Genomic DNA, 15010 nt, shown 5'->3' with positions numbered 1-15010 from the left:
ATTAGAGTTGTGTGTACACAGTTTTTCAATGGTGTTCCCTGTGATTTGTAGTTGAGTAATGCAGTAGTAGTTGGTGAGGACATGAGGTCAGGGGAGGGTGGATGTGGATTTTCTTGAGAGATTCTGAGAATATATAATGAGCTAGGAATTTGCAGCCAATGATCAATCAATTAACTTGGATCTGCAGAGCGTGGCTAACCACCCTAGTGTTTCCAGATATTAGTTTCTTTCTGGAGTCCGTCAAAAAGCCAGCTCTTGAGTCCTTTTCTGAATTCTGGAAGAGATGACGCTGTTCGGCGGTGAAGGGGCAGGTCCTTTCAGGACTTGGCGAATGGTGAGTAGGGTTGAGGGATCTTTTTAAAATAGGTTTTACATGAGGGAGGAGAGTAAGTCAGTATCTTCAGGAAGCAGCTTTGAGGTAGTAGAGGATGTTAGTGAGGGCAGTGAGAGGCAGGGATTTAAATGAAGGCCACTATGGTATGCAGATGAGACGGGTAGGTATTAAAAGGGAAGCGGGCTTAATGCTGTTGATGTGCTTGCGGCTTCTCTGTATATTTAAAAAAAAGAGGAGAATGACGGGGTTACACTTGACTATGGAGTGTGGGATTGGCAAGTCAAACTGGGTGTGATGCAGGGCTTGTCTCGAAGAACATTCAGTTTTGGTTGCCAACTTCATTGATTGTGTTTGTATAATACTTAGGTTTGGCTGATGTGATGAGTTGGCTGACTGTTTTTATAAATGATCTTAAGCGGCATTAGAATGTTTAGAGACCCGGATTTCTTCAATGTTTCTTCTTCTTGCGGATGAAGGATTTGTTGTTGGGAAGGTCTTGAAAGTACAACTGTGCTGAAGGATTTAGCTTGCACTTCTGTGTTGTTGTTTTAGAGTAGTTGTTCATATGATTTTCCAGGATTGTGTTTAAGTCATTTAGAAGGTGTGAGAAAGTGAATTATTAGTCGAGGTGGATGGTAGTCCTCCACAATTAATAAAGTCACCACCTTGGTTTCTGTAATTTATAGCTGAGTTCATCCTTCAGTAGCTATGGCACATAGCAGACAGGCTCAAATTAAGGAAAATGTTTACAGCATTAGATGTATCCAAACAGATTAAAAAGTAAAAATACAACAAAATAAAAATCTTACTCCATTTTATAAAAAAGAGTCACATTTATTAAGCAAAACAACAAAATCAAATAAGGGGGGCTGTAGATATATGTTTTTTAAAGATTTAAGTGAAAATAGTGCAAACAATCCCAAAGTCACAGTACACTGGGACCTAGGTCCAATTTACAGCTGATTGTGATGAGCATAGGTCAAATATTCCAAATATATTGGCCTGCTAGGGCTTGGAAGTAAGGACAATAAATAGGGCTCTAATGTGAAAAGCAGCTTTGTCTTATTTATGTTAAAAAAACTATTCTCTGCACTGGACAAACTTACTTACAACACCGGTGACTACTGGTTGGATACATTTCGAGGCTGGTCCCCTTGAAGCTCTGGAACTCTGGTGAAAAAATGTTGAAAAAGTTGCCACAAGTCTGTTGGTGCCCAAACAATCACAGAAGTACACTTCTAAAGCCACCAGAATCTCTGGTGGAGCACTTAGAAACTTCAAGGGTATTAAGCAGAGGGCAGCAACGAAGTTTAATCCAGGTCCAGATGTCACTGGTCAGCTGGAATCTTTCACAGGACCGTCCTTCTCATCTTTTTTTATGTTTCTGGAACCACCCAGCACATCAGCCTTATGATCCCTAGTGATATGTCTGTCCTTTGAAATACAATGATGTTCAGCCCTTCTCACAGGTCATACATGCGAGGTGAGGTAGGTGCAGTCTACTGGTATCGTTTTACAAGTCCAGCAGTGTTCTGATGAAGGGTAAGTCAGGGTCCAGTTTTCTAGGGTTCACCAGCCTGTGAATAGCGGTCTTTTTTGCTCAAAATTAACCTGTAAATATTCATGTTGCCCTGGACCAGCTCAGTTGAAACTAAATAGTCACTTGTAATGATAGCCACACTGTGGTTTGGAGACAGTCTTGAGGCACATGCTGTGATTATGAAACAAGGCGGTACAAAAGGGGGTACCGCGTGATTATGAAACAAGTCATAGGATTTCTGAAAGTCAATATCCAATTTGCCATCTCCAATTGTCAAAAATTTAATGAACTGCTGTGCAATTTATATTACAATAAGTTGAAAGTGTTTACTTTCTTTTTATTTGCTGCCTGTTAGCTGGTGAATTTATTACTAGTAAGTGGGATGATGGAAAGGTCTGCATTTGTGAAGTGGAATTGGTATTTGCCCATTATGTTTGCATTTTAGGGCACTGGGATGAGGAATATCTATTGATTGATAAGGAATTACGTGATTGGCTGCTGTGTAGACAGTGTTACTGAGTTAGCGTACACAGTGCAATGATATTCTCGATCGGCACCTGGCTCCTTTCTGCATCGTGTACTGCCTTCGCTCTCTGTTCTGTTGAGATTATGGGTCCGATTACGATGGAAGGCGGACTTACATCCGCCCGCCATTCTATCAGGGATTGGGACCACCCAACAGGTGTTTGCTGTCTCAATATAGGTTTTTTGATGTGACCGCCACCACGGCAGTCGCAATACCTATTTTTTGCATTGCGGCGGTGCTGCTGGCTGCAGCACCCGCCGCAATGCAAAAAGGGACAATTTACATATAGCTGCACTATGTGGTAGGCACCATGCGGTGCCTACCAAATGGTTCAAGAATCTGTAGGGGGGCACCCTAGGTGCCACCAATGTCCCATGTCAGGGTGCCAGTGGGGAAGGGGGGCCCACTACTAGCCTCCAATGTCCCTTTCTGCCAGCTTTTTCATGGCGCGTTAACCGCCATGGAAAGGCCGGTCGAAAGGGACATTGTAATCCCCATGGCAGTGCCTGGCAGGCACCACCGACATGGTAGGGACTATAAGCCCCTCCACAGTAACGGCGGGCTCAAGGAAATCATTGGATGCATGGGTACCCCGCCCGCCATTGTAATTTGGTGGACGGGAAACAGGTCTCCGATAACGGGGAGACCGCCTTCCACAGCCTGCGGGTGACTGTCTCCCCACCATCATAATCGGCCCCTAAGTTCCCACTAATTATGAAACCAACATAGATAATCTGCAAATGCATATCTTTTATATTTGATTGTTTTGTTTAAATATACCTAGCTTTAAGCAACAGTCAATTTAAATAATTGGAAGAATGCGATTAAATGCTAGTCACATATTGAATTGAAAGGAATCATTTTACAGGTTGCAGAGATAACCCTATTATTAAATACACAACAGTGTGCAGCTGCAGCTGACCTCACTGATATCTGTACCTTAAATGTTGTGCTTGGGTCTTCATTAAGATTCACACGTGTGATGACACGTCCAGTATTTTCCTCAACATCAAAGATGCTGCCGCTGTAAGGAAACTGTTTCACATCCACCGTATACCGTACAAGACTGGCTGGGGTACCCTGTAATAAAACAATTAGTCAATGTTATAAGTGTAAAATATAAGACACAGTGGTTAAAGGCTTGTTTGGAAAATGGAAATCATTGCATCAGCATTAGAACCTGGGTAACGTCACCACAATTCATGTATTATTTGGACAGCGTGATAGCAGACTGCCTTGTGAATTACTTATCTCTGCCTTTCAGTTATCATCTAATTCCATATCTATATACATTAAGAACATTTTAAACACGACAAGGTGAGGCCTAGGCATTTTCAAACATGCCTATTCTTGCGCGCATATTTGGGTTTGAATTTTTTGTTATTATTGTATGACATAGATCGTGTTGATTAGAAAATGTCATACAGAAGACTGACCAATACATTGAGCACGTCTTGTGACTGTACAGAGGGCATATTTTGGAATAAAATGTAATGGAAAATTACTGCCCGGTATATTTAAGAGGCATCTTGAGAAATATTTTCAAGCAGACACTCACACAAATGACATTTTTATAATTTGCATGATTGTCATGAAAATTACAGGTGTTAGGTGCTTACACAATTTCAACCAAAATACTTATGACTTTAGTACCCTTTATTCAAGAAACCTACATCATGATGGAATGAATACAAGAGTTCATTTTTCAGTTTTTTATCAGGGTGACATGAATTCTAGGAATAGACAGCAGACAAAAAATATTAACACAATAAAACATCATCCATAGAAATAATACTAAAACAGAACATCTCTAAACCCAACTCACTAAATTAAGTGTATGAAGAAAATCTCTCCTTGGGCAGAAATCCTGAATTAAGGATGCCTGCGTCAGATAGATTTTGTGCTTTGCATTACACAGATTTTGTGCCTCTTACAACCTTTTTAAAAAGGAAATATTGTCTAACATGTTTCCATAATAAAACGCTGAAGATTTGTAGGTGGATACAGTAAATTCTAGCCTTGGTCAACAGTAGGTGTTGAGCAGCTAAACACTGAAAAAGAAACATGCTACTCCCCCTCAACTGATCACCAAGAGACCACCTTGACCACAGAATTATGGTTGAATGGCAATCGGCATTGATATTTGCAAATACCCCTGACGAAAAAAGTGCACATACCTAACATATAACCAAGACATGTGTCAAGGTGTCTGCATCTAAGGGGCGCTAGAGGGCGCACGGCACAATGGCTGAGCACTAGTGCAGTTCAGATGGCCACTTTACCAATCCGTCTATAATCCTGCGCTTTGACGAGGCAGCGCACCTCATCCGGAGTAGCTCAGTACTGGTGAGTGCCCCAGTACTCTGTGGTGCCATCTGACGCCCTGTGGGTCGAGAGGCAAGGGTGAAATAATGACTGCGGTGAGGTGGCGGCCGCGACTCATGATGGCGGCCGTGGATCGCTGCTGATATTCCCAGCCATTGCTGCTATCGGCTGTGGACCCTGCACTTCTGCTGGCTGTGTTCTGAGCAGGGAGCAGAGGCTCGGCTGGTGGAGTACTGCTATTGCCATGCCGTGGCAACGGCAGATCGGAGGTCTTTGATCATGTCGCAGCACCCTGGGGGCCTCACTATGAATTCATCGGTACCTACTACAGCAGGAAGGATATGTGCTACCGGTGACCCGCTGGGCGGAATATTGAAAGGAGGAGAGAGGATTGGAGAGGACATTGCACATTGGCTGATACTCTGTGGAAGCGGTGGTGAGTGACACTGTTCATTGTGGCCTTTGATCGTGGCCCACAGAGTTGGCGGTAGACACCAGGTGGTGGAGCGATACCCAGTGGATACATCTGCACACACGTGGGTACACCGGGACGCCAGTGTCTGATATATCGTATTGCTGAATGTGAGGCATGCCATGCTGTTCCTCAGTGGCGGAATTTTTCTTATGGTGGGCTGCCAACAATCGGACCGCCCCGCAACGGCCTGGCAAGAAGTGGCCGGTCTTAACTACCCTGAGAAATGACAGTGTGGGGACCTAAGCTGGACATACTATAATGTAGATGGGCGGCGCAGTCCGTCTCCCCGGGCTCCAATTTCTTTTTTTTCACATGTTGCTATTTCCGGGAGCTTTTTTGGAACATGGGGTGCGCAAACTCAGAGTGCGGGACTCTGAGGCAGCGCAGTACTGTAACAACATTGTTATATTCCCGCCTAAGCACCGCTCATAGGCGAGTGGTGGGATCAACGGCGAGCAGCTATAGTGTGCAGCATGTGTAGGGTGGGAGCACTTCACCAACACTGCCAAGGATCTGTGCATCATGGGCAAGCCTGACAAGACACAACAACACCTCATGTTCGAAATGCGCAAAACCGGCGGATCTCACTACAAGCCAGACTCGGAGGCAGAGGCTCCTTCGGACACTGCCACAACTCTAGAATCTACGCTCCTTGCACTGAAGCACAGCATGCAGTCGATTGACGGAAAGATCGATACCTTCAACCTACATATGGATCACATGGCGGCATAGCTGGACAAGCAGGGCACAAGGCTAGGTGAGGTCAAGCAGCGAGTGTCTACAGTGGAAGACGACCTTCACACTGTCTTGGACAAAACTCTGAACATGGAAAAGGTGCTTGCGGTCATCCAAACCAAAAATGAGGACCTGGAGGCGAGTTCTAGGAGAAATAATCTACTGATAACGGGGTTGGCGGAATTGGCCAATGTTGGTAAAATGGAACTATTTGTGAAGGGGCTGCTCAAATAGATTTTTGGTTCTGATAATTTATCACCTATGTTAAAAGTGGAGCATGCCCACTGCTCTCTGGTGGCACACCTGAGCCCGGGCACTTCACTGCGTCCCATCATTGCGCTGTTGATGAGTTACTGTGACTGGGACACGATTCCCTGCCTAGCCCAGGAAAAGGGGCAGATCACACATCAGGGAAATGCATTGGCTTTCTTTCCAGACTTCACTACTGTGGTCCAGGCTGCTAGAAGGGAGTTCATCCTTACTAAAAAATTATTGCAAGCAGAGGAAATCCCATACGCCATGCTGTACCCAGCAGGATTGAGGATCGGTTCGGAGGGCATTTCTAAGATGTTCACGATTCCATGCGCTGCGAGACGCCTCAAAAAGCGCCACTGGGAAACCACTGCTGAGCCAAATGAGGATGAACAGTGACCACTGGATCTTAACTATGAGAAATAAGTGCACAACTGAGGTTAAAAAGATGGTTTCCTTAGTTGGTTTTCTAATGCCATGCTGGGGGGACAGCACCTGGGATTGTTATCTTGATGTTGCATGGGTAGTTCAAGTGAAATTGTGAATTGGTGCAGCCGTACAATCATTGATGCCTGCTCTGTGCTGCCATGTCTAACTATAGACATACTCGGCCACCTCCCCCTATCAACGAGATGCTTTTTGCACTCTTGTGTCCCCTAATGGGTGTACCCCATATGTTAATTTGTTTGAGTAATCTGGGTGTTGGGGAATTCATTAGTTTCAGAATGGGTTGTCTTTAATAAGTTGAGGGTGCTAAAGTAGGGAGGGGGGTTGTGGGGCTGGGGGGTTACATGGCAGACATGGAGTGGAGTGGAAGTAATGTTACTTTTAAAGTTCTGGTCTCATCAGTGTATTGCATGTACTGGTACTGTGCTAGTATATGTGAAATTGCAGATCTGGGTAACAATGGTAAGTTAATAACATGGAGTGTACGTGGGTTAAACAACCCCCAAAAAATCTGCAATGTGCTAACTTTCTTGGACACACAGAATGTGCAGGTAGCATTTCTTCAGGAAACGTATCTCACTAAGCACGCAGAATTGAATGTTGGGTCCCGATGGGCTATGGTGCGCGTCACCTCCGCGTTTTCCTCCTACTCTAGGGGTGCAATGATTCTGGTTAAGAAAGGGCCTCCATATACGCTCATCAGGTCTGAGGTGGACGAGCAGGGGGGGGTGCTCTCTGCAATGGGTTAGCTGGGAGACACGATGGTGTTGTTTGCTAATGTTCCCACTTTCTTCAATGATGTATGGAGGCGTATCTCTTCCTATCCACCATCACTTGTGGTTTGGGGTGGGCACTTGAATGTCTGTTTGGTACCCCGACTGGATCGCTACACCAATGCAGATGGGTGTGGAAAGCAAGCGGAGCTGGCCCTTGGTGAATTGATGGAAGCAGAGGGTCTTATAGATGTATGGGGGGCATATAACCTAGGTGTGAGGGAGGGCACACTTGTATCCACAGTACATAGTTATTTGGTCAAGATTTGATTATTGGCTGGTTTCCCAGGAAGCAGCTCACTGGACTGTCTTCATAAGACACTTGGCCAAGACACTCTTGGATCATTCCCCACTGTTGATAGAACTGAAAGTGAGAGCATGTACTAGGCCTCCATTTCAATGGCGGTTACAGCCATCCTCATTGATTGACCCAGTGTTCTGGGTCAAAATTGGTGTGGCAATGAGCAATTTCTTCTTCGAAAATGAGGGATGGATAGACAGTGCAGGCACACTTTGGGAAGCCTTTAAAGTCACTATAAGGGGGGAGTGCATGGGTGTTCAGCCGGTCATTGAAAGTTCTTAGGACCAGAATTAGTGCCCTAGCATATAAGAATGGCCTGTTAGAACGAGAATATGTGTTGAATCTGCTACCTGAGACCTTGGCCCAGATAAGGGAATTGGTCTCAGAACATTATCAAACTGCAGACCAGGAGGTGTTACAAAAATCCAGGAGATCCAGTGCAGGGTATTAGGGTGAGGGTGGGAGGCCTAGTCATTCATTGGCACATAAGTTATCACTGCCCAAAGGACAGGAGCAAATTACTGAACTGTTGGATGAAGATGCTGTTGCCCAGTATTCCATACCTAAGCATTCCACAGTATCAAATCTTCGCACAATTTTCGCAGTGCTGCACCATTTAGATCCTGAGACCCATGCTGTGGCGGCGCTGCTAGACGCAGCAAAAGCATTCAATTCGCTTCAATGGGGATATATGTTTGTAGTCTTACAAAGAATGGGTATGCCATTCATTTTTGTGAAGTGGATAAGATTACTGTACACAAACCAGGTCACTAGGTTGCGAGTCACCGGCTGAGTATCTGATGCATTCCCAATTTGCAGAGGCACAAGTCAGGGTTGGCCTCTGTCTCCAATGCTCTTTCCCATTGCCTTGGAACCACTGGCATGTAAGGTCCATCAGAAGCATGCAGAATCCGCACTGGGGTTCAGGCAGCGCCCTCTAGTTATATCACTCTATGCGGACGATATGTTATTTTTATACGGTAAACAGACATAATATCGACTTCAAAATATTGAATGGACATAATTTCGAGTTTAAAATATAGACTGGACAAAATATCGAATGGACAGAATATAGACATCAAAATGATCGTTTTTATGGTAAGTAATGTAATATCGAATGTTAAAAATATAGAAAGTAAAAATATCGAAGTATATAATATAGGTTATTAAAATTATCGAATTTTTAATAGAATCAAATTTTTTATAGTGTTTTTTATGTTATTATATGTGTGAAAATTGTGTATTTATGTTATAATTAATTTTAAATAATGAAATTAGTTTTTTTAATTTTTGCCTAATTTAATTCTGTAGCGGGTTGTGGGTTTATAGGGGAATAGGGTGGGAAGCAATTTAATTATAAATAATTAAATATGTAAATGTATTTATTAGTATTCATTTTTAGTTAATTGTTAATTTATATTTGGTAATTAATTAAATTTTAATTGGCAATTAATTTTAATTAATTGATTAATTGCTAATTATGTTAATTTTACTAATTTATTTTCTGTAGCGGGTTGTGGGTTTATAGGGGAATTGGGTGGGAAGTAATTTAATTATAATTAATTAAATAATTCAGTGTATTTAATTGTATTTCATTTGAATTATTTGTTAAATAATTTTTAATTGTTAATTAATTAATTGTTAATTTGTAATTAATTTGGATTAATAGGTAACTAATAGTAATAATTAATTTTATTTTGTAATTTTAATTGATTAATTGTTATATTATATTAAATTGGTAATTACTTTAAATTATTTTTTTATAGATATTAATTTATATTTTTTTTAATAATATATGAAGTGTTTACTTTCCCTACCGTTGCACTCTCTGGAGTGGGAATAGTCATTTTTACCCCTACGCTATCCAACGCTGTCCCTATTGTTGCACTCTATGGAGTGGTAATAGTAATTTTAACCCCTACGCTATCCAACGCTTTCCCTATTGTTGCACTCTTTGGAGTGGGAATAGTAATTTTAACCCCTACGCTATCCAACGCTTTCCCTACTGTTGCACTCTTTGGAGTGGGAATAGTAATTTTTACCCCTACGCTATCCAACGCTTTCCCTACTGTTGCACTCACTGGAGTGGGAATAGTAATTTTTACCCCTACGCTATCCAATGCTTTCCCTACTGTTGCACCCACTGGAGTGGGAATAGTAATTTTTATCTCTACGCTATCCAACGCTTTCCCTACTGTTGCATTCACTGGAGTGGGAATAGTAATTTTTACCCCTAAGCTATCCAACGCTTTCCCTACTGTTGCACCCACTGGAGTGGCAATAGTCATTTTTACCTCTACGCTATTCAACGCTTTCCCTACTGTTGCACTCACTGGAGTAGGAATAGTAATTTTTACCCCTACGCTATCCAACGCTTTCCCTACTGTTGCACCCACTGGAGTGGGAATAGTCATTTTTACCTCTAGCTATTCAACGCTTTCCCTACTGTTGCACTCACTGGATTAGGACTAGTAATTTTTACCCCTACGCTTTCCAACGCTTTCCCTAGTGTTGCACCCACTGGAGTGGGAATAGTAAATTTTTACCTCTACGCTATCCAACGCTTTCCCTACTGTTGCACTCTTTGGAGTGGGAATAGTAATTTTAACCCCTACGCTATCAAATGCTTTCCCTACTGTTGCACTCTTTGGAGTGGGAATAGTAATTTTTACCCCTATGCTATCCAACGCTTTCGCTACTGTTGCACTCTTTGGAGTTGGAATAGTAATTTTTACCCCTACGCTATCCAACGCTTTCCCTACTGTTGCACCCACTGGAGTGGGAATAGTAATTTTTACCCCTACGCTATCCAACGCTTTCCCTACTGTTGCACCCACTGGAGTGGGAATAGTAATTTTTACCCCTACGCTATCCAACGCTTTCCCTACTGTTGCACTCTTTGGAGTGGGAATAGTAATTTTAACCCCTACGCTATCCAACGCTTTCCCTACTGTTGCACTATTTGGTGTGGGAATAGTAATTTTTACCCCTACGCTATCCAACGTTTTCCCTACTGTTGCACTCTCTGGAGTGGGAATAGTAATTTTTACACTTCCGATATCGTACGGTAATAATATTGGATATTATTTAATTATATATATATGTTTTAACAAATATTATTGTAAAACATTTTTTATAACTTTTATTAATTATTTAATTATTATAAGTTAATTTAAGTATTTTTAAGTATATTTTAGTAATTCATTTTTAATATTAATTTAATTTAACACTGTTTTTAATAAAGTCGATATTTTAATAAACTATATTTTTGTAAACGATATTTTGTACTCGATATTTTTGTACTTACCTGTTTGTAGATACAAACTCGATATTCTGTCTGTCGACATTTTGTCAACGATATTTTTGCTACTCGATATTATGTCCCTCGATATTATGTCAGTGATCCTTTTTATACGTCCGAGATCCGGGTACACAGCTATCACCTTTGTTAGGGGAATGTGTAGTATTTGAGAAGCATTCTGGGCGGGGATGAATTGGGCAAAATCCACGATTTTCTTATTAATAGATTGCACTCAAGAGGTAGTGCCGGATTACCCCCTTGCCTGGTCTGCAGAATCTGTGAAATATCTGGGGTTTTGGGTACATAGAGATCCTGAGACTGTGCTAAATATGAATTATGGATGTGCTGTCACCACAATTACGGAACAGATTTTCTACTGGATGCGCCTACCTTTGTCGCTGGCGGACACAATTGCTGTGGTGAAGATAGTGGTGCTCCCTAAACTGCTTTATTTGTCAATATCCCAATATGGTTAAATGTCAAATTTTTTAAGACGCTACAGTCCTGCCTGCTGTTGCTGGTGTGGGCTGGCAAGCAACCGAGGTGCAGTTGGAGCATGTTAACTTTACCCTTTGAATGCGGGGAGTTTAAAGCGCCAGACCTGCGTCTTTATTGCTTGTGTACACAGGCACAGTTTGTGCACTATTGATTTTTCCTCCAGAAATACATGCCACATTTAGCTGTGGAGGCGGACACTGCATATCCAACACCGCTACCTGCTAGGACTCTATACCCGAGGGAGGCAATAGGAGGGAGATCAACCCAGTTAGTTGCACTGTCTGGGTGTGGTAGGCCTTGGTCGAGTGCACGGGGAGACATTATATTTATGCACCAAATATATCAATTGCTGCCCATCCAGGCATATAGGCGGCGCGGGAGTATGGGCCCTTGAAGTTCTTCAAAGTGCAGGGATTACTAACCTGCGGGGTATGTACTGAAACTGCACATTTTTTACTCTGACCGATTTTAAAGCTGGTCAACGATATAAAGCAATTCATTGGTTCATATATGCCAGGCTGTGTGCAGCGGTGCACTCCTTGTGGTCGGACCTTCCACAGGAACCATGTGTGTTAAAGGCATTACAAATCGTGCTAAAAGGGGGTGAAAGTAGAGGACTAATCACCAGAATATATGGTGCTTCTCAATGACAGAATGAGCGGTCTGAATCCTCTGCATCAGAAAAAGGGAATTCTGTCCTGGAGGTCCCCATGTCTCGGGAAAACTGGGAGGACTGTTGTAAATTGACTCGCACCTGACTTCCAATGGTAATCTCTGAATATTCATTTTAAATACTTGCATCAGATATATTACAACCGCACAATTGTTAAAATTTGGATTACAGGAGGTGTCCCAGATGCCGACAGGAGCGAGAGGACTTTGTGCACTTGGCATGGGAATGCCCTGCTACATTAAATGTATGGCAAGGTGTAGTGAGGGTGCTAACGGATGTGACAATGCAAAAAAATTGAGTGTTCACCTGAGTTGTGTTTGCAGGGGCTGCTAAACAGAATTAAACCATGTAATAAACATATAGTTGTAATAGCCACTCTATTTGCTAAGCGTGCAGTTGCTATGCACTGGCACGCCAAGGCAGTGCCAACCTTGGGCAAGTGGATTGTGATCTTGTTTTCTGTAAGGAATAAAAGAATGTATATGCTGAAGAGCTACCGGAGGCCTGCAGTCCCATAGACTTTTGGGCGCCATGTACTTGTTAGCACACCCTGAACCGGCATAGATGTATGGTATTAAGATAGCCACTGATGATGCAATGCTGTTATAAGAACTGAAGTTGCCCTGCTTTACACGGCTGAACATGTAACATATTGCTTTCTCTTCCTCCTACATGCTTTGCCATGGTGTTGTTAGGATAATGGCGGAGGGAGGAGGGTTGGAGTTATATATAGCACAACAAATGTTGTATAGTATCTGGTTTCAGTATCGCTGCTGTAATTAGATTGGAAGAGTTCCCATTGTCTGAATATGGTGATTTAATAAAAAAAAGGTGTCTGCATCTATTATCTTTGAAAATTAACCCACACATTCTCAAATGAGTGTATTAGAGGACACACATTCATTCAACCTACTGTGCTCGCAATTTCACTGGTGCCACAGGGAGAAGCTCACTCAGTCTTAACCAAGATCTAGGGAAAATAAAAAGGGAGCAGATGGTAGGTCTTGAGGGAAGAGCGCCCAGGCTACATCCACATGGCATCCACTTTCATGGACTTCAAAGAAAACTTTTAAAAAAAACACTGCTATAAACCCATCATACCCTTACACAACAACTAGGATGAATACTGATATCATCTTTAATCCCAGCAGAGAACAAGGAATCTCAAAATCTCTGACCCTTATCATCCATCCACCCAAGAACTTTAAATTAAATACTCTGCCTGGGGTATTTGCCAAATGAAAACTTCACACTGAATAAGCAAACATCCACAACTACATCTTGACAAGCAATCATGATTTGGTATTGCCAAGAATTTCAACCTTCCATAAGGTTGTGTTGTTTATGAAACATTGCCCAATGAAACATTCTAATAATACTGACAGAGGAAAGCTTTTATCAACATTGTGCTGGCCTACACCCTAGCCTGCCTTCTCAGAACAATCTGTAAACAACTGCGGTAGTGTGGCCTAAAGCCTGCTTTGTGCACATGTTATGTTTGCATGGCTTGTTTGAAGTTTAAACGCCATTTTACCTTTTGCCACTTTTGGACATGACACTGCATATAACTGTTTTTGTAAGTTAGGCTTCGTGAAGGTCTACACATGAGAAATGGTTTGTTTTCGACATCTCTAGACTTACATCGTGCCCCTAGTCTGCACAGTAAGTGCTGAAGTCGTGAAGGTTATCATAACATGGTAGCTGTTGTTCGACATGATCGGCTAATGTTTTAGACACAACAATTGGCAGCTGTGAGCCAACTGAGATTCTGGCGCCCTTTTTATTGCACAGTTGCCATGATTTCACACACTTGGAAGATTTTCTGTTTCCAGGGATGCAGAGAGCTTTTGCTGATCCTGATGTGATTTACTCTTGCTGAGCTGAGAGGTAATGGGGGTCCCCCACACAAGTCTAGGAGACCTTCTATAGCTTATTAACATAGTTCCTAGATAGGGAGGGTGTTATAACTAGGCACTATACGACCTGGTTTCACCATCATTGTAATATGATTTCTCCCTTTGTGTTTTATGGAATTGTAACAATGCTGACCATATTATTTTTAATCATATATCTGCGTATGTTGGCAAAGATACTGCACCTGAGAGCACATCGTTAAAATAAATATTTTAACCTTACCCATGTTTCCTATTTACTCCTGTTGTGGACTGGTATGAGAATATAACAAAAGAGTTTTCTCACTTCCCACCATTCCTGAGTTTGTCCTAAGTTGCATGTTCTAGGTTGTCTAATCATTGGTTACTTTGCTATAGGACGAAGAGCTAATGTGACACTGATGCTAGCTGGTTGGGGTTTTTCTAGGTACTGAGGTGAGTTTCTGGTACACCACAATTCACTGATGTCCTGGGTCTCTGTGCACAGTTCTGTGTATGAGCAGGATCCGTGCAACACTGCTGGTGGCTCCTAACCATCTCACAGCCACACAGAGGCAAATAAGTTATGTTGTAAGCATACTAAAAAAAAAAAATACATAAAAATAAATACTTCATTCAAATTGTTCACTCAACCAATGGAATTTCCTCCAATTAGTCTGCTATCTTCCTACGAGCCAGATTTTGTGCGTCAGAAAAAGAGTTCCACAAGCAAATTACTAGGGAAGGGGCATGGCCGAGCCGACTAAGATGGCAGTTGTTCTAACATAGAGCTACTGAGCCTCCTCCATAATCCAGCTAAATCCTTTGTATTCCTCTTGCCATTAACCTGTCCAGAACGGGACTTCAGTCAGTGGACACACCCGGGTCCAGGGCAAATGAAGAGGGAGAGAAGTCTCCAGCCTGGGTGGTTGCTGCAATGCTTTGGCAGCAGGCTGCCT

The 15010-nt window shown here is 42.4% G+C and overlaps 1 protein-coding gene across 1 annotated transcript in view; it reads right to left on the bottom strand.

Annotated features, from left to right (window-relative positions):
- PCDH15 (protocadherin related 15) overlaps positions 1-15010 on the bottom strand; it is a 2579312-nt gene that overhangs the window by 582444 nt on the left and 1981858 nt on the right. The window contains exon 22 of the mRNA XM_078642873.1: positions 3340-3480. Within this exon, the coding sequence (XP_078498999.1) occupies positions 3340-3480 (141 nt within the window). The remainder of the gene's footprint in view (positions 1-3339; positions 3481-15010) is intronic.

This window comes from Lissotriton helveticus, chromosome 5_1 (genome assembly GCF_964261635.1).
Source record: "Lissotriton helveticus chromosome 5_1, aLisHel1.1, whole genome shotgun sequence".
NCBI classification, from domain to species: Eukaryota; Metazoa; Chordata; class Amphibia; order Caudata; family Salamandridae; genus Lissotriton; species Lissotriton helveticus.
The sequence above is the reverse complement of the archived record's forward strand: the minus strand, read 5'-3'. Positions and strand labels throughout refer to the sequence as shown.